We start from the raw sequence: 22,647 nt of genomic DNA on the forward strand, positions 1-22,647 counted from the left end.
CCTGGTAACTATCCCTCTTGCCTAGTGATGACTTAATATAGTTATAGATAAAGTACCAAGAAGAAAACCATCAGGTGGAACTGTGAACAGGTGGACTGTGAACCTAAGTGTACAGGTTGTGTCAATGGCTTTCCCGCCTCTTCACTCAAGACCTACTGCTGAATTGACCAAAACTAAGACTCTGGAAGGTATTGGGGACACAACCCCAAGCAGAAGGAGGCTCTTAAGAAATAGTACTCTATGCCTCCTGCTCTCATTTTCTGATGAGGAATAGGGAGTGAGGTGGTGATGGTTGGATAAGAGAGAAAATAGGTAACATTTTTAGAACTTAGGGTACTTGGTTTAAATTATATGCTTTAGTTTCCTTCACTGGGGTGGTTGCCCTTTTATTTTTTTCAAGTGTTTTTTTCCAGGACCCATCAGCTGCAAGTCAAGTAGTTGTTTCAGTCTAGTTGTGGAGGGCGCAGCGCACTGGCCCGTGTGGGGATCAAACCGGCGACCTTGGTGTTATGAGCACCGCGCTCTAACCAACTGAGATAACCGGCCGTCCACGGGTGGTTGCCTTTTAAAGCTTTCCTGGGCTTGCTCCATTCGTTTCCAAAAGCCAGTGAGCGCCTGGGTGTTGTTAGCTATTCTGGGGATACAGCAGTGAGCACAGCGGACAACGGTCCTGCCCACAGCAGGGGATATTCTTGTCGCAGGGGAGGTAAGCAGTGAGCAGATCGTCGCGAGGGCTGCGGAGACAGTAGAGCAGAGTGAGGGGTGACGGGCAGACGGGTGGGCTTGCTGTTCCATAGCGCGTCAGGGGCCAGCTCCTGAATCAAGGCACATCGCAGCAGAGTGTGAAGGAACGAGAGGGACGGAGCCTTGTGCTTCGCCGTCCTCCCCCAAACGCCTTCTTCATGCCTCCACCTCTGTCTAACAGGAGCCTCAAACTCACCCTGTTCAAAACGGAACTTTTACCCTTTCAACTCCTTCCATCTTCAGTCTTCCTCATCTCAGAAATGGCATCACCATCTATCCAGTTGCTCATCTGAAAAACGTGGGACTCATGACTGACTCCTCTTTTTCCATCAGCCCCCGTTGGCGTATCCAGTTGAGTCTATCTCCAAAACACACCTCTCATTCATCTGCTTTCTGTATTCAACACAACTCAGGTCCAGGCTACCGTCATCTCTTCCCTTGAGCATTATTAGCTGGTTTCCGGGTTTCCACTCTTGCCCTCCTAACAATCAAGGTCTCTATAATTCAGATGATAATCATTCACCTGTCCAAAAACTTCCAGGATTTGCCATTCCACCTAAGATAGTTTCACTAGATACAGCATTTTCGGTTGGCAGCCATTGTCTTCTATCCCTGCAAAGGTGTGCTACTGTCTTTCATATTCTGTTGTTTCTCTTGAAAAGTCAACTGTATGTCATTTTTGCTCCTTTGAAAGAAATGTGATACTGCCCCCCACACTGCTTTTTAGATTTTCTCTACGTGGTTTTTCAACCAACATGTACCTACGTGTAGTTTTCTTTGTACTTGTTTCGATTGGAGTTTACAGAGCTTCTTGAATCTATAGTTTGATGACTTCTGTCAGTTTTAGAAGATTCTAAGCCTGTATTTCTTCAGGTATTGATTCAGCTCTGGTCTCCTCCTCCTCCTCCTCCTGTTCTGCACTTCCAATTTAGACTTTTTCACTGCGTCTTACATTGCTTTTATGGTCATTTCTGTATTTTCCTCCTTTTGTTTTCTTTTTTGTGTATCAGTGTGGATATATTTTTACTGACTTGCCTTCCAGGTCACTAATCCTCTTTTGTGTCTAATATCCTTTTGAATTCCATACTTTAGTTACTGCATTATTCAGTTTTAGAATTTCCATGTAACTCTTATTTATATATTCTAGTTCTTTGGTAAAATTCTTTATCTTTCATTTATTTTCTTAAACACATGAGTCATAGTTATGTTTCTGATAACTACAAAATCTGATTTATCTGTGCGTCTTTCTATTTTTCATTTTTCTCTTTGTTTTCAGTTTGGTCTTGTTTCTTGGCATGCCTGGTCATTTTCTACTAAATGTCAGATACTTCATGTAAAACATTGAAGAGGCTGTGGATGCTGTCCCTTCCTACCGGGGGATTTCTGTCTGTGCCCTTCCTCGTAGCCCCTCTGCCCCCCGCCCCCCGCACTTCACCCTTGGGCTCCCCAGCATCCCTGCTGACATCTTTGCTCAGCTCTTTAGCCTCCACACTGCTGCTTTCCACTTGGTTCTTGGTTTTTCCCCTGGCTTTTGTACAGCCTAGGAGTTGAAGGGAAATCACATGTAGAATTTTGGACTCACTTCTTGGAAATCCTCTTAAATCTCTACCTTTTTGGCAGTCTCCAACTCCAACCTGTCCAGGGAGGTGGCAGAGTCCCCAGCTACTGCTTCCTGTGGTATGCTCTTCTCTGCTCTGGGAACCAGCCAATTCCTGAGGGTAAAAGGAGGTGAATATGGGGTTTCCAGGGAAGGGTGCCCCTTTTCTCTGGGATGTTAGCCCTCACTTTCTATCTGTCTTGTTTTCTGCCGCCCTCAATCATTTGCTATAAGTAATTCTCCTGCTTTTGTACTTGTTCTTGGTGGAGGAGTAGGTCTGATCCAGGCTGTTCTGTGGTGGCCGAAGTGGAAGTCTGCCACTTCACTTAGAATGCAAAGTCTCAAAGTCTACGTTGCTTTCCACTGGTGTCTAAAACCCACTGTGGTCTGTCTCCTGTTGCTCTCTTTCATTCCATGTCTCCTTACACCCACGCAAGTCTAGCCACACTGGATTACTTTTTCCGTCTAATATATCAAGCTCTTTCCCACCTCAGGGCGTTTGTATTAGTTGCCTTGACTGTTCCAGCTGCCCCTGGATGTTGTTTACTCTTCAGTTGTTACCTCTTTCCAGGGCCGCCTCCCATTCGCCTGTTCTGTTTTCATCATAGCACATCGCAGTTCTATCTGAACTCACTTTATTTGCTTGCTTGTTTCATGTTTCCCCACTGTTGTGTAAGCTGTGTTTCTGTCTGGTGTGGAATCTTTGTTAAATGCTAATTGATAACAATAATAAATTTTAATTGAATGAATGAATGAATGAATAAAATAGCACTGCTTCTGGAAGGAATCTTTCAAATTTTTCTTTGCAAACCTCAGTGGGGCACAAAGGAAACTGTTTTCTTTACCTTCAAAGTATTTTGATATGGAATATTGTATAAAATACCACTTTTATATATTTATGTTATAATAATGACTAACATTTTATTCATCCTGATGATATTAAATTACTCTTTTTATATACAAAGATTATGTTCTGTTCATTAGCATATGAGTATCAATTTTATTTTTGTTGAAAGTTTTAAAAATATATAATCTAATTTTTTTATCACCTAGAATATGTAAAACTAAAATTAATGATATGACTTTGTTTTGGTCTTATAGGAAGTGGCTTTTTAAAGAAATGACATTTCATATCTTTATTTAACAGGAATGGTTTTTAGGAAAAGCATTACACGATGAGGAATCTACAATCATTCACCATTACGCCTTTTCTGAAAATCCTACAGTTTTTAAATATCCAGACTTTGCTGCTGGCTGGGCCCTTAGTATTCCACTTGTAAACAAGTAAGAATTTATTTGATTTTTTTTTTTTTTTGATGTGTGGATCAACGTTTATTTCTCTGTGTGTTATAATTGATGGATCTGAGATGAGTTTTCAGCCAGAGCCGTGTGTGCTAGAGCAGGAGCGGTCCGGTCCCTGAGGGTTCTCGCTTCTGCCCCGTCACCTGCTAGTCCCATCAGACTCACCCCGCCACCTGTCTGTGCGTCCTCTCACTCACCTGCAGATTACGGTGAATAGCAAATTGTGACTCTGAGGGAGGGCACGCAGATGGTCTGAGAACTCTACACCCAGTGGTGTTGTTACTATTGTTCGTGGACTAGTTAGCAACAGGTATGACTTTGATGGTCGATACAATGAAAACTGAACCTGACACACGCGTGGGGCTGGGAGTTGACACTAGTCTGTGCGTGGGTATTCACGTTTAAACACAGGCCAGGTGGGAGGGACAGCTCCCAGGAGGCACTGGTGATATTCGTACCTGGTTCTTTGTGTGTATAATCGCAGTCATGCTTTTTTAGATGTAAAAAGTGAAGATAATTAAGCTGTACTGCAGGAGAAATGTGGTTGTCGACCGGCCCTGTCAATCTGAATACTTCAGATTAATTATTACATGTTTTTGTTCTTTAGGGAATGGAAAGTTGATAAAGCACTTGTGGCCTTTAATGTCTTTAAAGGTGAAAAGGTTTCCATTATTTCTTACATGATGTGTGCTGTTTCTAGGATTTGGAGTCTTAATAACTTTTTAGCTCATTGTAGGTACACGAAGTAGTAGATCCCTTGTCATTCATGGCTGGCCGAATGGCTGGATGACTTCTTTGGCATTTGAAAGTTCCTTACAATGTAATCCCCTCCTTTCCACTTAGAATCCAGAAATGCCGTCAGCACCCCCGTGTTGTCCAGGCTTCCTTACTACTATGGGACAGCCTTGGGAGGCAGGTTCCAGTAGGTGGATGTGCCCTGGAAAATTCTTTTTAGGCACTGAGTTATATCGGGTTCCATTTGGATTGAGAGGGCACGACACAGGAGGGGTCGTTTGGGGGCTGGCCGCTGAGACAGTGGCTTCCTGATGGTGGCGGAAACCACAGCTCCTTGCCACCCATTTCTGTGGTATGAATCTGGGGATTGTTTTTACAGTCTCAGTCTAGAGTCTCTTTCCAGTAATTCTGTGAGCCATCTATATGCCTTAATAAATGCATTTTGTGCTTAAACTGGTCAGAGTGGACTCTCCAACTGAAAATTTTGTCCTGTGTACCCTGTCCTGAGACAGCTGGGCAGGGCTGCCCTGCTCCCAGCCTGTACCAGATTTGTCCAGGAAGGTGCTACAGTGTCCTGCGCCATTCTCAGGAGGGCTGGGCCGGGGAGGGACCGAGGAGAGAGCTGTCATTCTCTCTCAGCCTCTACTGATGTGCCTGGCCCTGCTCTGTCAGAGCGAGGGGAATATGTGGTGTCCGCAGACCAGGGTCATGGTTATTCTCAAATTAATTAAACTTGTGCTTGCTGGCACTCGAACATCAGGTGCTACCAGTACTCTCTTCCCATTGTGTCCAGCGGTCTGGTGCCAGGGGCCAGTTCAGTGCCCTTTGTTTGGCCTGAACCCTTCAGAAGCTGTGAGCATCGTGTCCCACACTGGGCTCTGTATCTTGTCCCTTCAGGAGCCCAGAAGCAGCAGCAGCAGCCGCAGCAGGCTTCCTCTAGTCCAGCCTCACTCTCTTTTCACTTCACTTCGTAGTGTGGATTATATGGGCTGCCTTCTCTGCAGAAGTCCCGGTGGCCGTGGCTTCTGTGAAGCTCTGCTTCACTGTTTCTCTCCCTTTTCCTGGAGAGCCAGCTGAGTCCCCTGAGAGAAGGACAAGTCCAGCTATAGCCTTCCCCTGACATTCAATGAGCGTAGACAGCGCCTTCTCTCCCAGGGCTAAGAGGAAACCAGCAGACCCACGGAGACCTCGGACAGCAGTCCCGGGAATACAGCCAGGTGTCTGAGGCAGTGTGAGCTCCTTCTCCATCCCTCCCTCCCTCTGGTCCAGGAGGCCTCTCATCCTGAGGCAAACCCTGGCGGTCTCAACTCTCACTTTTCTGCTTCCATCCCAGTTTCCCCATCTGGCAAGGACCTTAGAGACCTCTTTTGATGCTGAATGCAGTTCACCTTTTATTGAGCTAAGTGTGAGAAATAGCGAGAGCTCTGGCTTCCCTTTGGACTTATTTTTAAATCATGTGGATGGGAGTGATGAACACGCCTTTGTCACCCAGGATCCTCGTACAGGACAGCTGTGTCCAATCCTACTGCTTGTCATGCTGGCATGGAAGCATCGCCTATCCTATGAAACCTCTTAGGTCTGTGACTGCCCTCTGGGTGCAATGCTCATAGGTATAGAGGCCACCAGGTCCCGGCAGGTGCCATGGCTCTGGCTTATGCTCACCTCATAACTACCTTGTGCTTATCATGTGAGAGCTGCCAGAGGCTACACGTCCTGCACCAGCCAAGATATTTGTCTTGTTAAGGGGACACTTTATGTTGTGGATTGCCTGGCATTCTGTAGAGATAGTCCCATGGGCACATCATTCTCTTTCTTGTCGTGTTTATGAGGTCATTGAAAACATCTGTTGACAAGTGCCGACTCACTCCCTTTCTGGTCAAGCTTACCAATATTTTCCTACAGAGATATGAGAGAAGACGGAGGGCCTCACATCACTGCAGTAGGGTGTATAAGGAGCCATAGCCAAGGGAGTTGGGGCCAAAAGACTGATCTTTTGCACGAGTTCACAGAATTTCCAGCACTTCCCCCACAACTGCTGCATGATCGAAGAATGAGGCACCACTTAACCGTCTGCATTGAGTGTCATCTGCTTTCACGGCACTGAATAACTACCTACAAACTGTAGAATATTTGCATTTAATTACTATCCATGGTCTTCTCTGCCTGCCGTCCCTTTCCCTTGCCAGCAAAAACAAAACAAATTAAAAATGCAGACTCTACCATAGGACCAAATTAAAAATTCTGTTTATCTTAGACCCTGTTTCCTTTTTCTTATGATATAGACAGGTAATCAAACAAAAAAATGATATAACCCATCTAGAATAGCAGCTGTCTGTGGCCAAAATATTATACACCTAGTAGGAGATTCTTACTTATTCTTTAAGAAATTGGTATTATACTTTGAAGTAAAGGAAGTGTAAGTACCAGTTAGCCCCACCAACTGCAAAGCTGGGTCTTCCCATTTGGTCTCTCCGCGTTCCAAAGCTGATGTGCTGACTTAGTTTCCTCTTGTTATTGGGAAAGCTATCAGTCTGAACACTGAATTAAGGACATACTATTCCTGTACTTGGAAAGTGAGGTCTGTGGTTTGGTTGTTGCAGAAATCCAACAGTTACTGTGGACCCTGGTTCTCTCTGTCTCTCCTGCTTCAGACACAGAGTCAGTTCATCCTAAATCTGGTTTCCTTTGTGGTTTCAAGGCAGTAAGGGCGACATGTGTTTATTTATGTCCAGCAGTTGAGAACCTCTCTAGCCATGGAAGGTAAGTGCTTATCTTCAGTCTCTAGTTGGATCTTGTCCAGTTGAAGTTGGTTGGATCAACTTTAGGTGTGTACCAACCCCTGGACAATTAACAGTTGCCAGGGAATGCCATTATTTTGGTTGGGATCAAACTAATTCCGATTCTGGAGCCGTTTATTGGGCTCAAGAATTAATCAAAATTGGACTTCTCTTTGGAAGAAGGAAAGGGAAGGAAGTATTGTGTAGGCAACTCACAGCGCCCTCTAGAGGAATGCTGAGTCTCCTTGTCAGCATTTCTGGACTTTCTGAACTACTTAGTAGGTAAGACAATTTACAGTTATACTTATGAAGGTATTTATCCTGCTCAAGTCACCAGAAAAATTGGTTCAAGACCTTTCATGACACACTCTTTCTTATACTGTTTCCCATCAAAAATTTTATTGGCCCCAGCAGTCACCCATGAATTTTGAATTAATACGGCTCAGCATTTCCTGGTGATCCATCTGTGTGTCTTCTAACACTAGCATCAGTAACAACACGCTTGTATCTTCGGAAAGACCGTCTCTAATTTCCAATAAGGTGATTTCTTTAAATAGGTGTTATAACAGAACACTTACTGGTTTGTCTTTGTTTTTGTTTTTATACCAGCAAACCTTGTTTAGGTTTCCCTCAATATCCCACTCTGTTGACTGGCTCACAAGTGGACTAGAAGTCACCTAGGAAGATTTCCTGGTAGGGAGTTGGAGGGGCCCTATGTAATATGCTGTTTCCCCGAAAAGAAGACCTAGCCGGACCATCAGCTCTAATGCGTCTTTTGGAGCAAAAATTAATGTAAGACCAGGTCTTATATTTTATATATATATATATAACATAATACATTATATATAAGACCTGATCTTATAGTGTAATAAGACCAGGTCTTATATTAATTTTTGCTCCAAAAGACCCATTAGAGCTGATGGCCCGGCTAGGTCTTATTTTTGGGGAAACGGGGTAGTTTCCATTCTAGCCGGTTGTGTCATTACAACTGTGTTATTGAGACATGACATACTTCTTCTAAAAACAGGGAAGTTGAGTATCAAATGTCATATTTGCCAGGAACTGAATATTTAGTGAGGAAATATTTTATCTAAGCAATTGAAATTTCTGGCATTAATTTTTTTTTTTTTGGCACTTATTGGTTACTGAAATTAGCATTTAAAAACCCTTGTGCCATCTTGCTTGGTGCATAGAACAGTGAAACCTAGTTCCCACTGCTAGGACTAGCCCTTTAAGTTAGGACAGTGCCCTGCACACTTTTAGAACTTGAACTCATTTGCACGGTGACTGCCTTCGGCTTGGGATCTCACGTGGTCACATGAGGCGACCCACCAACCTGAAGTTCATGATGTTGAGGTAACCATCACTCCATGGGCTGTTAGACATCACCACTTAAAAATGTCAGTGTGTGCGTTTGTTTGTCTTCAAATCAGTCATTATCCACCTGAAAGGGCCTCTACCCATGGTCTTCACTGTTCCCCTCTCTAAGTTTCTCCCAAAGGAAAAGTTTCAAGAACTGAATGAGAAAGAAGCTTAAAGACAAAGAGCAGACAGCACACTTGGGCTAACAATTCAGAGGTGTGTCTGTTGTGTATTGAGAAGGGGCATGGGAAGTGTGGCCATTCCCTGTGGATGTCACATGCGATTGGGTTCTGATCACAGCTTTGTGTCCCTTGCCTGTGACTGTCGCCCAGGTGTGACCTTTTCTGTTTTTGGAGTCTGGATGTGGTCTGCTCGGATCTTGGAGGCACTTAGCATGAGTCCACATTCCAAATTTAATATAAGACCAGTTAGTTTATACAAACTGGCTCCGAGTGAGCAGAACTTGAACTGGTGAAGACCCCACTCCGGGGCCGAGTTGTCTTACCATATGTCGGAATGTGTCGGGGAATTGCTGTCTTCGTGAACCCTCACACTCCGACTCACAAATCTGGAGGCAGACACCTAGCAAGGTGACAGATCCCACGGGCTTCCTTTGGAGCTAGCTACCTGTCACCAAGCTACATTAATATCAACCAGAAGACAAATGCTTTAAACCAAACATCAATTATAACCCGAGTCCTCCTCCTTTCTCTTCCCTCTAATAAGGAATAAATTATTAAAGAAACCTTTGTGGCTCAACCAGGCTAAAAACTCAGTACAGATGTTTGATACTTAGGACTATTTTTCCTTTTAAAGTCAGTATTATTTCTTTATAGTGAAAAAATGTAGTAGGAGGTTTGTAACTGAAACTGCTGGCCTCATCTCTAGCCCTGCAATGACTATAGGGCCAGCGGTCTTGGTAAGTATGTGACCCTACCTCGCTTGGCTTGGAATCGGAGAATACACGGCCCCTCTAATCGGGCTGCTCACTGAGCGCTTGTTTGGGCGGGGTGGGCGGCCCTGGCAACACCGATTATAATGCGTGTAACACAGCTGACGGGGCTGTGCTTCCTCTGGTAGCAAAGGAACTTTCCATTTCTTCTGATGGGCAAGTCTGGAAAGGTTTCACAGAGAAGGTGCCCTTGAGTCTGGTCTGGAAGAAAGTTTGCAAAGTAAAGGTTGGGTGCGGGGGTATGTGGGTCCAGGGCCTGACGGCTTTGTTCTGCATTGCAGGAGCCACTGAGGATTTTTCAAGCAAGAAAATGATGTGAAATGAAACTGTTATTTATTCTTCCCCGAAACCACATGTTCTCGCCCCCTAAAAACTCCACACACCAATTTAATTCATTTGGGTGGTTAAAAGTAGGAGAGTGGAAAGGAGCAACTTTGGGTTCTCTGTCATACAAGATTTTTGCCTTTCTTTTTCTTTCTCTGCGTTATTTAGTGTAAGGATTATCAGGAGTCGACAAACTTAGTGGCTTTTTGTAAAGGCACTTAATGTGTTGTATTGTTCTATGTTGCATTTGATGTTAATAGCCAGATGTTGTAATAATGAATGCTACATTTGCAGCAGGCCTTGCCATCATATCCCCGTCAACATGTAATTGCATTTTCACAGCCCTCTGCCTCTAGGAAATTAAACTGTTATTGTTTATCTGAAAATTTGTATTTTTGCCTGTTTTCAGACATTAGAACGTCTCAAGAATGTGTTATTCTTGTTTAACCCTTTTTCTGGTTTCAGAAAAACCCTCAAATTGTCTCTGTTTTTTAGGCTTACCAAGAGGTTAAAGAGTGAGCCCTTGAAGTCCGACTTTACAATAGATTTAAAACATGAGGTATGTTATGGTTTGTTTGGTTAAAAGTCTTACTAATCAGGAATTCATATCTTCTGATATAACAGGTGTCCTGTATTCCCTAACATGGCTCCGCCCCCCCACCCCCAGGCATCTCGTCCCCAAGGTTGTTCCACTCCCCAGAATCAAGTCCTTCTCTGTTAAGCTCTTTTTAGTCACATGGGTGGAAAAGGATCAGTGAAAAAGACTGCATCTTGTGATTCTTGATTCTTAGTTTTAAAGCTAGGTGGATGGGTCCAGCGGTGGATTTCTAAAAACATGCAAAAGTGTCTTTAAAAGTACCTGTGGTCTTATTTGGTGCATTGGTCGTACATGAGGCCTTCGTCACACCCCTGTGCTGGATCTTCTGGGGCAGAGCTGAGCCAGTTGGTCCCAGGCAGGAGCCGTGGCATGCCAGTCTGGACCCTCAGCACCCCTGGCATTAACTGGGTGTCTGTGACCTATCGTCCTGGAGGCAGGGGCAGGTGTCCCATTATTGATCATTAAGGTCTGTGTGCATTCATTGATGGGCACGTCTGACTGCCTACCACAGACAGCCTTTCCCTCTGCAGGAATCTGTGTCTTAGGACCCTGGGGTCCATCTTGACACGTAATAGGTCCAGCCATGTTGGCAGCCTGCCAGGAGCAAAACGGGAGCTGTGCTGTAGATCCTAGGTTCTGGAACCTATTAAAGATTGAATGCATACAATCAAGCATTTCTAACGTATGTGAAAGGGATAAGGATTGGGCAGAATGTCTGTGTGGTCCCAGATTCCTGAACCTGGGTCTGTACCACAGCTGACTTTTGTTACAAATCTCGGCAGGCCCTGGCTTCCCAGTCGTCATTCCTTCCTTTTTGTGGAAGAGAAGACTGATTTTTCATACATGTATTTCTCGTCAAATGAGTTATTTCCTCATGTAGAAACAGCCAAGGAGTGAACGTCTTGCACGTGCTCTCTTGCTAGCACAGTCGTTGCTTCTGTGAGCATTTTGATGTGTGGCATGTGGATCGTCCGCAAGGCTTTCTCCAGGGCAGAGGCTTTTAAACTGTTGTTTTGACTGTGACCCCCTTTAAAAAAATACATTTTTATTTGTGACCCAGTATATTTGTGTGTTGTACTGTGTTTTGTTACTGATTTCTAACTTACACTTATTGTGGTCTATGTAACAGTAGTTTGAAATATTTTTAGGCTTTATGGCTTAGTTTGTGTTCATGTTTCATAAATGGAGAAAGGCATGTGTATGCTCTAATTTGGGGGGTATAATATTATTTTTACATCAGTTAGATTAAAGAAAAATGTATTTAATCTAATAAGTTAGCCTGTTAATGCACAATTAATATTGTGCTTTGTAGATACCCTTCTTCCCTCCCTTCTTCCTCTTTTTGTCTGTCTGCTGGATGTATCATTTCCTGAGGGAGGAATGGGAAAATCTCTCGTCATAATGGTGGATGTGACACCGTCTCCTTGTGGAAGTGAACACTCTTACTTTTCATGTTCTAACTATGTTAGTTATATGCGTACAAGTTCAGAATCGTTACCTCTTGGCGAATTATCTTTATCTCTAGTAATGCTCTCTTTCTTAACGTTTGTTTTGCTGATATGAATATTTCTATACTAGCTTTCTTTCGATGTTTGCTTCATAACTGTTTTTCATCTTCTTCTTTCAACCCTTTTGTGTCCTCATCTTTTAGGTGTGTCTCACTTAAAGAGGATACTGTTGTTGTTGTATTTTTTAATTTAATTTAATTTTTTAAATTAGTTTCAGGTGCGCAAAACAAAGTAATACTTAGACGTTTATCCTTTATATCCCTCACACTGTGTGACCCCCCTGCCCCCATCCACTACCCCTCTGACATCACACACAGCCATTACATTTCCACTGTCTCTATTCCTAATGCTGGACTCCACTTCTTGTAAGTACATACATATACATATATATACATATATATATAAGCTTGTAGTTGACATTCGTTATTGTTCAGCTTCAGGTGTACAGTGCAGTGATCGGGCATCTACATCTTCCTTGAGGTGGTCTCCCTAACGAGACAAGTGTCCATCGGACACCCTACAAAATCTTTACAACATTATTGATTACATTCCCCAAATTAAATTTCAAAACCCCGGGGCCATCTTGTGGTTACTGACTGTGCTTTCTAATCCCTCACCTTCCCCCTTATCCCCACCCCCCGCCCATCTAGCAACCCTCAGTTTTTCAAGAGGACATTGTGTTTTAACTCCTACTTGGACAATCGTTATCTTCAAACCAGTTGGCAAATGTACATGTATGTTGATCATGATTACCAACATATCTGAATAAAGCACTTTGGTTTACCCCTTTCCCCCCATTGTTTCTTTTTCTTTTTAAAACTTCCTTGCTTTCTTTAGATTTTTCTTTTTCTTTTTTCCTCCTCTGCTGTGTTGGAGGTCAGTATTTATGCCTGTACTTATTGGTTATTTTAAATATTTTAACATGCATTCTTAACTAATGATGGCTAATTAATCAGTGTCCTGAAAATTCAAGGGCCTTAAATAATTTAACCCTGATTACCCCATTCCTAATTTATATATCTTGTTGTCTAATATTTTTGTTGTCTTTTTTAAAACCCGGCAACTTAAACATTATCATTACTTTATGGTTAACATTTGTATTAGCTTAACCATGTACCTGCCAGTATCTTTGCTCACTACTCTGTCTTGCTTCTAAACCTTCCACCTGGGATCATGTTTATTTTTCCTGGAGTAAGTACATCCTTCAGAATTTTCTCTAGTGAGATGGTTAATTCTCAGTTTTGTTTTCTTCAAAAAGGTTTATTTCTACTTTTTCTAGAAAAAGTTACACTGTGTATACGGTTGTAGGTGTCACCACCATGGTGTTACTCCACTGTGTAGGCTGCTGCTGTTGCTGTAGTTAGGAAGTTAGCACGGTGTCATGTGGTTCCTTTGTGCGTAACGTGTCCTTCCTCTCTGCCTATTTTTACGATTGTCTTTGGTGTTCGCCGTTTCCCTATGAGATGTCTAGGCATAGACTCTTTTCTCTAATCCTGCTTAGGATTCTTTGGCCCTTTCTGTAATAGGATATTTATGCAGTTTTTGGAAATTTTCAGCCATTGTCTTTTTCACTATTTTCTCATTCCTGTTCTCTCTTGTTATCTCCTTCTGGAATTTAGATGCTGCTAGCAGTCTGAACTTCTCTTTCACATTTTCCATCTTGTCATGCTACATTTCAGATAATTTGGGGGCTTTGTCTTTTAGTTACTTGATTTGTTTTTCAGCTGTGTCTAATACATGGTTCATCCTGACCATTAAGTTTTTCATTTTAATAATTATTATTTTTCATTTCTGGAAGTTCTAGTCATTTCTTTTTCAAGTTTGCTTTCCTGTTTTGTATAATCTTTTAAAAATTTGCTCATGTTTTAAAGTTTTTTGTTTCTTTGTAAAAACATATTAAACGTGGTAATTTTATAATCAGTGTTCGGTCATTCCAGGACCTCAAGTTTTTGGGTCGGATTAAGTTGTGTTTGCTGGTGCTTGCTTGTCGGCTCAGTTCTTTGCGCTTCTCTGAGTGCTGCTCCTGTGCCTTTGGAGTTTTAGCTGGAATCCTCTGAGTCCTGCACTGAGGTCCTGGCTCCTTAGTGAGGACTCATACTTGCTTTTGCTCCCGAGGGTTGTGCTGACATGGAGCCGCTTTAAATGCCTCTGTTTTAGAGGCTCAGACCACATAGGTGGCACAAGTAGGGAGGCCTGGCTTTGGTTACAAAAGCCCAGAGGAGGTTTGGAGATGATTTTCCCTGCCATCAAGCTCCGGAGTCCCAGCTTCCTGTGGGGTTTGCTGTTAGACACCCCCACTTTGGGGGTCCCAGGCAGTGTCCTCCTAACACCTGCCAGAAACTGAGCATGCCCAGGGCTCAGCTGATGCTGACTGAGGAAAGCTGCCTCTGGCGCCCTCTTGCCAGCTTCTCACTCCTGCATTTTTGCCGTCAAAAGTGCCACACTTTTGTGCCAATTTAGCCATTCATTTAAAATGATTTTAAAGATATTTTGTCCAACATTTTCGATGTTTCCAGCAAGTCGGTTAGTCAGGATATATCTTTTCCATACTGCAGGAGACCAGGGCAGTGATACGTTTTATTTCATCTTACTCTGTGATGTTTGAGAATTCCTAACACAGCTTCCCCACAATGGCTTATGACAACTTTGGAATGTTTTGGAGGTTGAAATATTGATTCTTAGTTAATTGTTTGTTGTTAGTAAAAGGTAGATTGATGATTGATTGACATGGGATTATTTTTGTAGGTAAAGAAAACCTGTTGAATATTGACAAATTAACATGGCTGTGTGTAATGTTCTGTATGGACGGTGTGGCCACTTCTCCTTGAGATGTTTCGTATCTTCTCATAGGTGGGGTGCCGGTTACATTCTTTTGCTCACTGTCCCCTGTCCCCTGACAGGTTGCCCTCTACATCTGGGACAAAGGTGATGGGCCCCCCCTTACTCCAGTGCCTGAGCTGTGTACAGATGGTGAGGACACCCACTGTGCTACCGCATTCCACTCTTTCCTACCCCTTTGTGTAAGTAATTGGAGAAAAACTCCCTTGCCCCTCAAAGGACAGTGCCTGCTGTGTATACCAGCACTTTACACGCCGAAAAAAACTAACATTTGCCCTGTGCCAGGTAATAACCATATATCACATTTCTATGAATGAGAGCCCTGTAAGGTAAGCACCACTGTCACCCCATTGTACGCAGGACACGACACAGGCACTCAGGTCACACAGATTACACAGCGAGTGGGCCGGAAGGGAGCCTGTGACCAGTGCAGTGTCCCTCCATGGCCTTTGTGCAAGACCGCCTGCCGAGCTCTCAGGGCGCCCGGAGGCATTTCTGTTGTTGATGATGTGGTTTGTGTGTCTAGGGGAATATGAGTTCCATCTCCGCACGTTTCCCATGATTCCCAGGTCTCTCCTCAAGCCCATCTCATTACCCGCTCAGCTGCTGACCTTGCTTCCATCTCACCTGAGGCTTTCTAGAACTTTCAGAATGCACTACTCGTTAGGGCAGACCCTTGGTCCAGTCCCCAGGATGAGCCTGAAGACCCCGGAAAATCACTAGGTTGTTACCAGTTCTTTCTTCATCAGGGAAAATTGACTCACCAGACTCAGATGGTGTCTGTTATTCTCAAGTCAGTCACACAGAAGTCTTGTGAGTTGCATTTTCACACACACACCCCACAACAATGGGGGAGAATCTGTAATGTTTGCTCACTTCCTGAAGGAACACCTGCCTTCCTAGGCCTTATGCCTGCTTGCTCGTTAATGCTTTTCTAGGGAATCTGGGGGTGGGGTAGGGAGGTAACCTCCTAATGTCGTGAGTGACATGATCAAGCTGTGTTAGATGTCACTATAAACCACCCCCAGGTGATGTAGGAGTCAGGACTGAATTTTAATAAAGGCCAGAGACAGGTGACGAAGGGCTCATGACACCACATGCCAGTCCATGGCCTTGGGTGCGGGCTGCCCACAGATCTCTCTGTGTGCCCGCTTTTATCTGAGTGATCAGCTTACATTGGAGCTGGCTCAGGGCTCCAGGACCCCCCGCCCACCCCCTCCCCGCCCCAGTGTTTGGAGTAATCCCGCCACTATAGCCTAGACTTGGGGAGACCATACAGGGGCCATGAGAAGACTTTAGACGTCAAGGTAAGGCCAGGCCCACCAAAGGGGGGTCATCTGTCATTTTACACTACAACGCTCCCTCAGTTCTTTCTCCCTTTGTCAAAATCTTCACCAGCTGGGAAAAGGAAAGGGAAGGTTCCTAAGAGTTATTGGGCACCTTTGACACACTTAATAAATAGTCGTGATAAAAACAGCTTCACTGGTGGTTATTCTTCCCGCCTTCTAAATGGCAGACTGCAGGTCAGAGAGTGAAGGGACTCGTTCACATGACACGGTGTGAATGGCAGAGCTGGGATCAGGCCCATCCAGCTGGCAGGAAAGGCTTTGTTGTTAGCTGGATGACAGTTGCTTTTTCCCCTAAAACTTCATCCTGGAAACAGGCTTGATGGCCCTGAGGTGCATTTGACCTCTAGCGCATAGGACATTTAACGTGGGTATGGAGTTAAGATAACATGGACTCATGTGCATATATTTTTCCTTGTTTTTTAGGGAAGTCCAGTGAAGAAGGAGGATATTTTTGTTGCAGTGAAAACGTGCAAGAAATTCCATGGTGATAGAAGTATGTTTTGGGTTATTGATTTTTATAGAACTTTAAAAATCCATACTGCCTTTTCAAAAAAGTATAAACTCAAGAAAGGGATGGTGACACATGCACAGTGGAAGTGAAAGATGTTCTTATTGAATCAGTATTCCTATTCCTTGTCACCCTACTTCAGTCACCAAGGCCAGTTAGAAAGAACAGTTTTATACTGAAACACGGCTGCTCGCAGCCCTTCAAATACTGTTTAAAGCTCAGCTGTTGCAATCTTGGAGACAATGTGTGAATAACAGTCCATTTTGCAAAACAATGTCCCATTAGGTCGCTGTACAGTCTCTGAACTGCATGAGAATGTTAGGGGGGATTTCAAGGTGACAAAATGCCAAGGAAATGTTTTTTGAAGACTGTTCTTTGTTTTTACATTTATTTCAAATGCACACATTGGAACTCTTAAATAAAGCTTTGTATTTGCTCATGAGTAGATACATAAAAGGGAAAAGGTGCCTTATAAGCAGTGGTCCCTTGTTAAGGAAATTCTGGCTTTCAAATGGATGTTGTTTTTACTCAAGTTTTTGGTATCATTATAGAATTTTACTAAGTTATGGTAAAATGTGGAAAAAAGCCCATCCTAAATACTATATATAGACAATTTCTCTCCTTTCACCTTATTTCAAGCAGCACTTTTCTGAAGTTGAAAATTAGACAGTCTCTTGCATTTGCTAATTTTAGCACATATTTAAATCTTTTTCCATGAAAAGACTGTCAATTTCACCAAGAGTGTGATATTTATATAGGAGAGATTTCTAACTAATGTCATTTTTGTGGGATTGGAGTTATGGGGGAAATTCATTTATATAATTTATGTGAAAACATGATACTTACAAATTGTATTTTAAAAGGGAACATATTTTCCAAATAAAGGAGTATTATAATTTGGGATTAAAGTGTTGTCTGAGACACTGGCATCAGTTAAAATCTGCTTATAATCAACAATATCTTAAAAGTACATTAACTATAAGCCTTTAAGTTTATCAAAAATAGTCATGTTAAGTTCCCAGTCCAGTTAAATCAGCCTGTATAAACATATGCATTCATTATACCATGCGTCCTAAAATGCTATTAAAAATCAACATAGCAGTTAAAATAAAAATTTCCATTTATCACAAATTTAACCTAGATTTAATATCCTTTTGCTTTTTTTAAAAATCTGGAAGCTTTGTGGGACAATTTTTGGCAAGTATCTTTTACAAAAAAGTATCAAGGGAAATTAACTGGCTGCTTTTTTTATTAACAGCAAGCAGAAGTGTTTGAATTGATTTCCTTGATCTTGAAGCTGCACTTGGAGCAGTGAGTGCTTTCATAATATTGATGTTAATGGTGGTGGGATTTTCTCTTTTGAAACACATTTTTCAAGTGACAAGAAAGCAGTAAAATTAGGGACTGTCCTGTCATATTTTTTGTATTCTACGGAAATGAAAAAAGGTTGCTGATTTTAAATTAGTAATTTCAAAGTTTCTTGTTTTCTTATTTGCAGAAGGTTGAGGTCAGCTTTCAGATGTCCATGGAATGCATTTATATTTTGAGTCAAAGCTCTTTAAAATGACAAAATCTTAAAAGCTTGTTAAGAGCATTACCCCCCCCCACCCCACTCCCAAGCCAGCTGGGTTGATCTGCTGCTATTAATTAGGTCATTGAAGCCTGAGACCTAAAAGCTATTGAGAGGCTTTCACAGTTGCCTTTCTGTGGCAAGCCATCTTGAAACTCAGATGTTTGTTTGAAAAGATAGTGTAAGGCAGAGGGTTTCTGGGCTTTGATGTCCATTTGGCTGGACAGACGTGAAGCCTGCCAGGCCCCTGGGTTCTGCCTTCCTTTTGGAAGTCTAGTCCAAAGCCACCAGCGGGTACAAAGCATTACCCAGTAACCATGTTAGTTATAGTGACAACGCACGGTAACTGCTCTTACTGTTGTCTTTTTCTGGTGTGCTTCTCGTGTACAGTCATACAGACGCGTACATCTAGCTTCATGTTGACAGCTCCTCGCGGTGATCGTTAGTGTTACTCACGTGATACTGCAGAGAAGGCCGAGCTGGGCGGGACACAGCTGGCCCGACTTCCTGTGGATGGGAGCTGGGCAGCTGTGTGACCACAGAACAAGCGTTCTTAGTAAACGGCAAAGGAAGGAATTCGGGGACGCACCGAGTAAGCCACGCAAACAAAGCCAGGCAAGCAGTGGGTTTACTAAGAGAAAAGAAACAGTACAGTACACTCTCAAGCTGGCGTGACAGCAGGCAGGCCCAGAAGAAGAGCAACTGCCCAAGAACACAGACGTTTAGTGTTATATTCAAATGAGGGTGCAAAATATTTAGGGGTGGCATTACAGGTGTTCCCAGGGCGAGTCTTTGTTGAGCACGCCTTCCCGTCGGGGGAAGGATTTTGTTCTTATTTGGCCCTCGTGGGAACTGTCGTGCTGACACAGGGAGTGGAGATTTTTCTTGGCTGCCATGCTAATACTAGAATCCATTATACTTAGCTCAAGTTCACCTTGAGGGGCAAGGTGGCGTCCTGGGTCTGCTCTCGGCCGCCGGAATCCAGTTCTGGCCTGTCTGGTAGCTGCACCTTTTCCTAAGGATGGTCTCTTCTCCTTCCTGTGTCCCCCTCACATCCGTCTTCCTCTCCTCCCCTCTCTCTCTCCGAGGCCCTCTTCTTTCTGTCCATGGTAATAGCTGGAGCTCAGGTTTCCTGGCTCCACACCCCATGTTCTTTCTGCCGTGCCACAGCTATATTGTGATCTTGGATGTGTCACAAACCCAAGACTTGATAAATAGTATTTGATATTGGTGTTGACGTTCTGCTCAAGGTCACTCTTGACTTGGCCGTGGAAGTAGGCTTTTCGTTTTCAGCAGCGATGGGGATAGGAAGGGATTGAAATCCTCAGATGGTCTCAACTGTGGATCAAGCTGGCAGTTCAGACTGCCACCCTCCCCAAGCACATCACTGCTCTACTTGGCAATACATGGACTGGTGTCTTTGTTTTTTTCCTTTTCTCTTTTCCTGTGCATTCCGTGGTAGAAACACTTGAAGTTACAAAGGTCAAATGACAATGAAGTGAAAAAAAACATAGAGAAGACTGTATGTATCTTTACAAAATTGGCAGTGGCATACTGTGAGTGGCAGGTTGTCACCTTGGGTGTGCTGAGCACAAGGTACTGAGCACAAGGTGACACTAGCAACGGCCTCCACTCCTGGCTGCTTACAGTGTTGGCCAGCTCCAGGGAGGAGGCTGAGGGACGGGACATTCTGTCCAAGGCTCTAGTCAGCGCAAGGGGAAATATACATTGAAGTCATTGTTTTATACTCTCATGGAAGAATTGAGAATAAAGCCAAGTTCCAAAATGAAAAAAAAAAAAAAAGATTATTTTACCTCTTGTACTTTTTTCTTTTTTTTTTTGCCTTACAGTGAAACAAATGTTTATATAACTGCTTTTGGCTGGATTCAGATTTAAATGGAAAAAAGAAGCAAACATTCTTAGGACACAGTGAGCCAAAGTATTTTCTGTCTTCTAGCTTAAGGAAGGAACACATCATGACACCATCGAAACAGCAGCACTCTTCTGAGATGCAAGCATGTAGTAGGGTTTTAAAGAAACTTTAAAAGTATTATATAAAGCAAGGAATTGGGCTGAGCATGTCAGATTATATTGAGGCAAGGTTGTCTCTGGAGTTTAATATTGAGCTTGATCACTTCCTCTCGGGTTCTGTGTTTTTCACTGTGTGATGTAGGCTGTCAGAAAATGTGAAGATGTCTCTTTGCACCATTTTGCCGTGCAGCTTTTGTGCCTGTCTCAAGTATCCTGGGGCAGCCGCTGTTTCTGTTCATCAGATGGTGAGCTGTGAGAAGCCCTCTTCCTGCTGTCTCCCTCTAAAGAGGTTAAATTGCTCTTTTCTCGGCCTTTAGTTCCCTTTCAGCTTCCTAAGCTCCTAAAAATAGACACTTTATTCCTTTTACTGTAAAAAGACACCTGTTTGATATCTTTACTGCAGTGATCTTGTCTAGAAGAGGCAGATCTGAGCTGATTTATTAGGAGTGTGTGGTAGCTATGTTCTCTTTGATGAGAGGGGCTTACAATCTGCTTATTTAATATGAGGCTTGGGTGAAAATGCAGCCCCAGGGGAAGTCTCCCCGTGTGTTAAATGGAGTGATTAGATCAATTAGTAAAGGCAGGAGGGAGTCAGGTGTTGCCTCGGTCAGTTTTCCCCTGGCTGTGGAACAGATGAAGGTGTCCCAGATTGCCCTGAAATGTTTCAGATTGGCTGTGAGGGGTGCTTTGCAGTCTCAGGTACAACTCCTCTCTAAAATCAGGAGTTACGGCACACTCTAGGCAGCTGTGTCTCTAACCCGCTCCTGAGAAGAGACAAGCAACCAGGGTTTTATTTGCGGTCACTGACTACCATGCAGCAGGTCCATTTGTCAAAAATGGCAGAGTCCTTAAAATCACGAGTCAGTCATATTTGATTGTGTGGGGTTTTTGTACAGTGTTCAAGTGTCAAGTTCATGAACATTTGTAATCAGTTTCACGGGTAGATTCACTGGGGGGGTAAAATGTGTGTTCTGTGCCTCATAACGAGACTCGGCTCCTCCTGCTTCGAGTCTGTACAGCCACGTGGAAGATTTATACCTTCTGAGTATGGGTTTTTTTTTATAGTCCAATTTTTACTTTGCTCCCATTTTAAATGGTTTTGCAACAAACCTTCTTGAAAGAGGCATTCACTATTTTATTATGTGGTAGAAAGTGTGCTTCTCTTTATCGAAATTGAAATACTAGATCATGTAACTATTTTGAAATATTTTCTCAAAGTTTAATGTCATTAGGGGTGCAGTCCCTCAATATAGTAATATCAAATATTTTATAAATAACAGAATGAATTCAATTTAGAATTCAAAATGCTGATGAAATAGGCCAATCATTTAACAGTGTTAAGTAATTTAGAATCAACCCTGGTTGAAAATAAAGCCTTAACCTGCTGGTATAGAAAATAAGCGTTAACTTGAAATTCTTTATAGCTGGTAGAGAGGACAAATGCACAGGACTTATAGTGACACATGACACAAACTGTTGAATGCTTTTGGTATTATAGTACCATAACACCTCACTCTATTAAAATGGTTAGTCTAGTTTTAAATGATGGGTAATGGTGGTACCCTCTTGTGCCAAAGGATGAATTGCTGGTATGAATAAAACCTTCCTTTCATCTAATTCCAAAGCTAGCCCCAGGCCTCTGGTTGGAATTCCTAAGAGATTCAGTCCTCATTCAAGTATTTATTGAGCACCTACTACGGTGTCCCAGGCACTGTGCTGTCGGGGAACCAGTCATACAGTAATTCTTACTTTTCCTGAAATTTCTGTGTTGACTGTTTCAAAGGAAAACTGGACACATGTAGTTAGGTATATCAAAGACCTAACTCACACTTGATTTTGACTTTAATTTCATGAAGTTAGCTAACTGAGAAGACACACTTGTGCTATTTAATAAAGCCATTAGAACCAACAGGAGCTGACAGCTAAGGGCTGAGGAAAGTGGAAGCAGAATTTGTAAGGCTTATGGCCGAGTAACAGTCCATTGTGTATATATACCACATCTTCTTTATCCAATCACCTATCAAAGGACACTTGTTATTTCCATGTCTTGGCCACCATAAATGCTGCAGTGAACATCAGGGTACATATATTTTTATGGATAAATGTTTTCAATTTTTCGGATAGGTAGCCAGCAGAGGGATTGCTGGGTCATATGGTAATTCTGTTCTTAATTTTTCGAGGAACCTCCATACTGTTTTCCATAGCAGCTATACCAATTTACATTATTACCAACAGTGTGTGAAGATTCCTTTTTCTCCACAGCCTCTCCAACACTTGTTATTATTTGTCTCGTTGATGAAATACTGCCATTTGTGACAATATGGATGGATCTTGAGATTATTATGCTAAATGAAATAAGTCAGACAGGAAAAGTCAAGAACCATGATTTCACTCATATGTGGGATGTAAAAGTGAAGGCAACAAAGGAACAAGACAAACAAATAAAAAAACA

At 42.8% G+C, this 22,647-nt stretch overlaps 1 protein-coding gene across 2 annotated transcripts in view; it reads left to right on the forward strand.

Moving 5' to 3' along the window:
- B3GLCT (beta 3-glucosyltransferase) overlaps positions 1-22,647 on the forward strand; it is an 89,283-nt gene that overhangs the window by 43,731 nt on the left and 22,905 nt on the right. For both annotated transcript variants that reach the window (XM_033104554.1, XM_033104553.1), the window contains exons 7-10: positions 3,489-3,625; positions 10,289-10,352; positions 14,800-14,919; positions 16,510-16,579. In XM_033104554.1, coding sequence (XP_032960445.1) covers positions 3,489-3,625; positions 10,289-10,352; positions 14,800-14,919; positions 16,510-16,579 — 391 coding nt within the window. The remainder of the gene's footprint in view (positions 1-3,488; positions 3,626-10,288; positions 10,353-14,799; positions 14,920-16,509; positions 16,580-22,647) is intronic.

This window comes from Rhinolophus ferrumequinum, chromosome 4 (genome assembly GCF_004115265.2).
Source record: "Rhinolophus ferrumequinum isolate MPI-CBG mRhiFer1 chromosome 4, mRhiFer1_v1.p, whole genome shotgun sequence".
NCBI lineage: Eukaryota > Metazoa > Chordata > Mammalia > Chiroptera > Rhinolophidae > Rhinolophus > Rhinolophus ferrumequinum.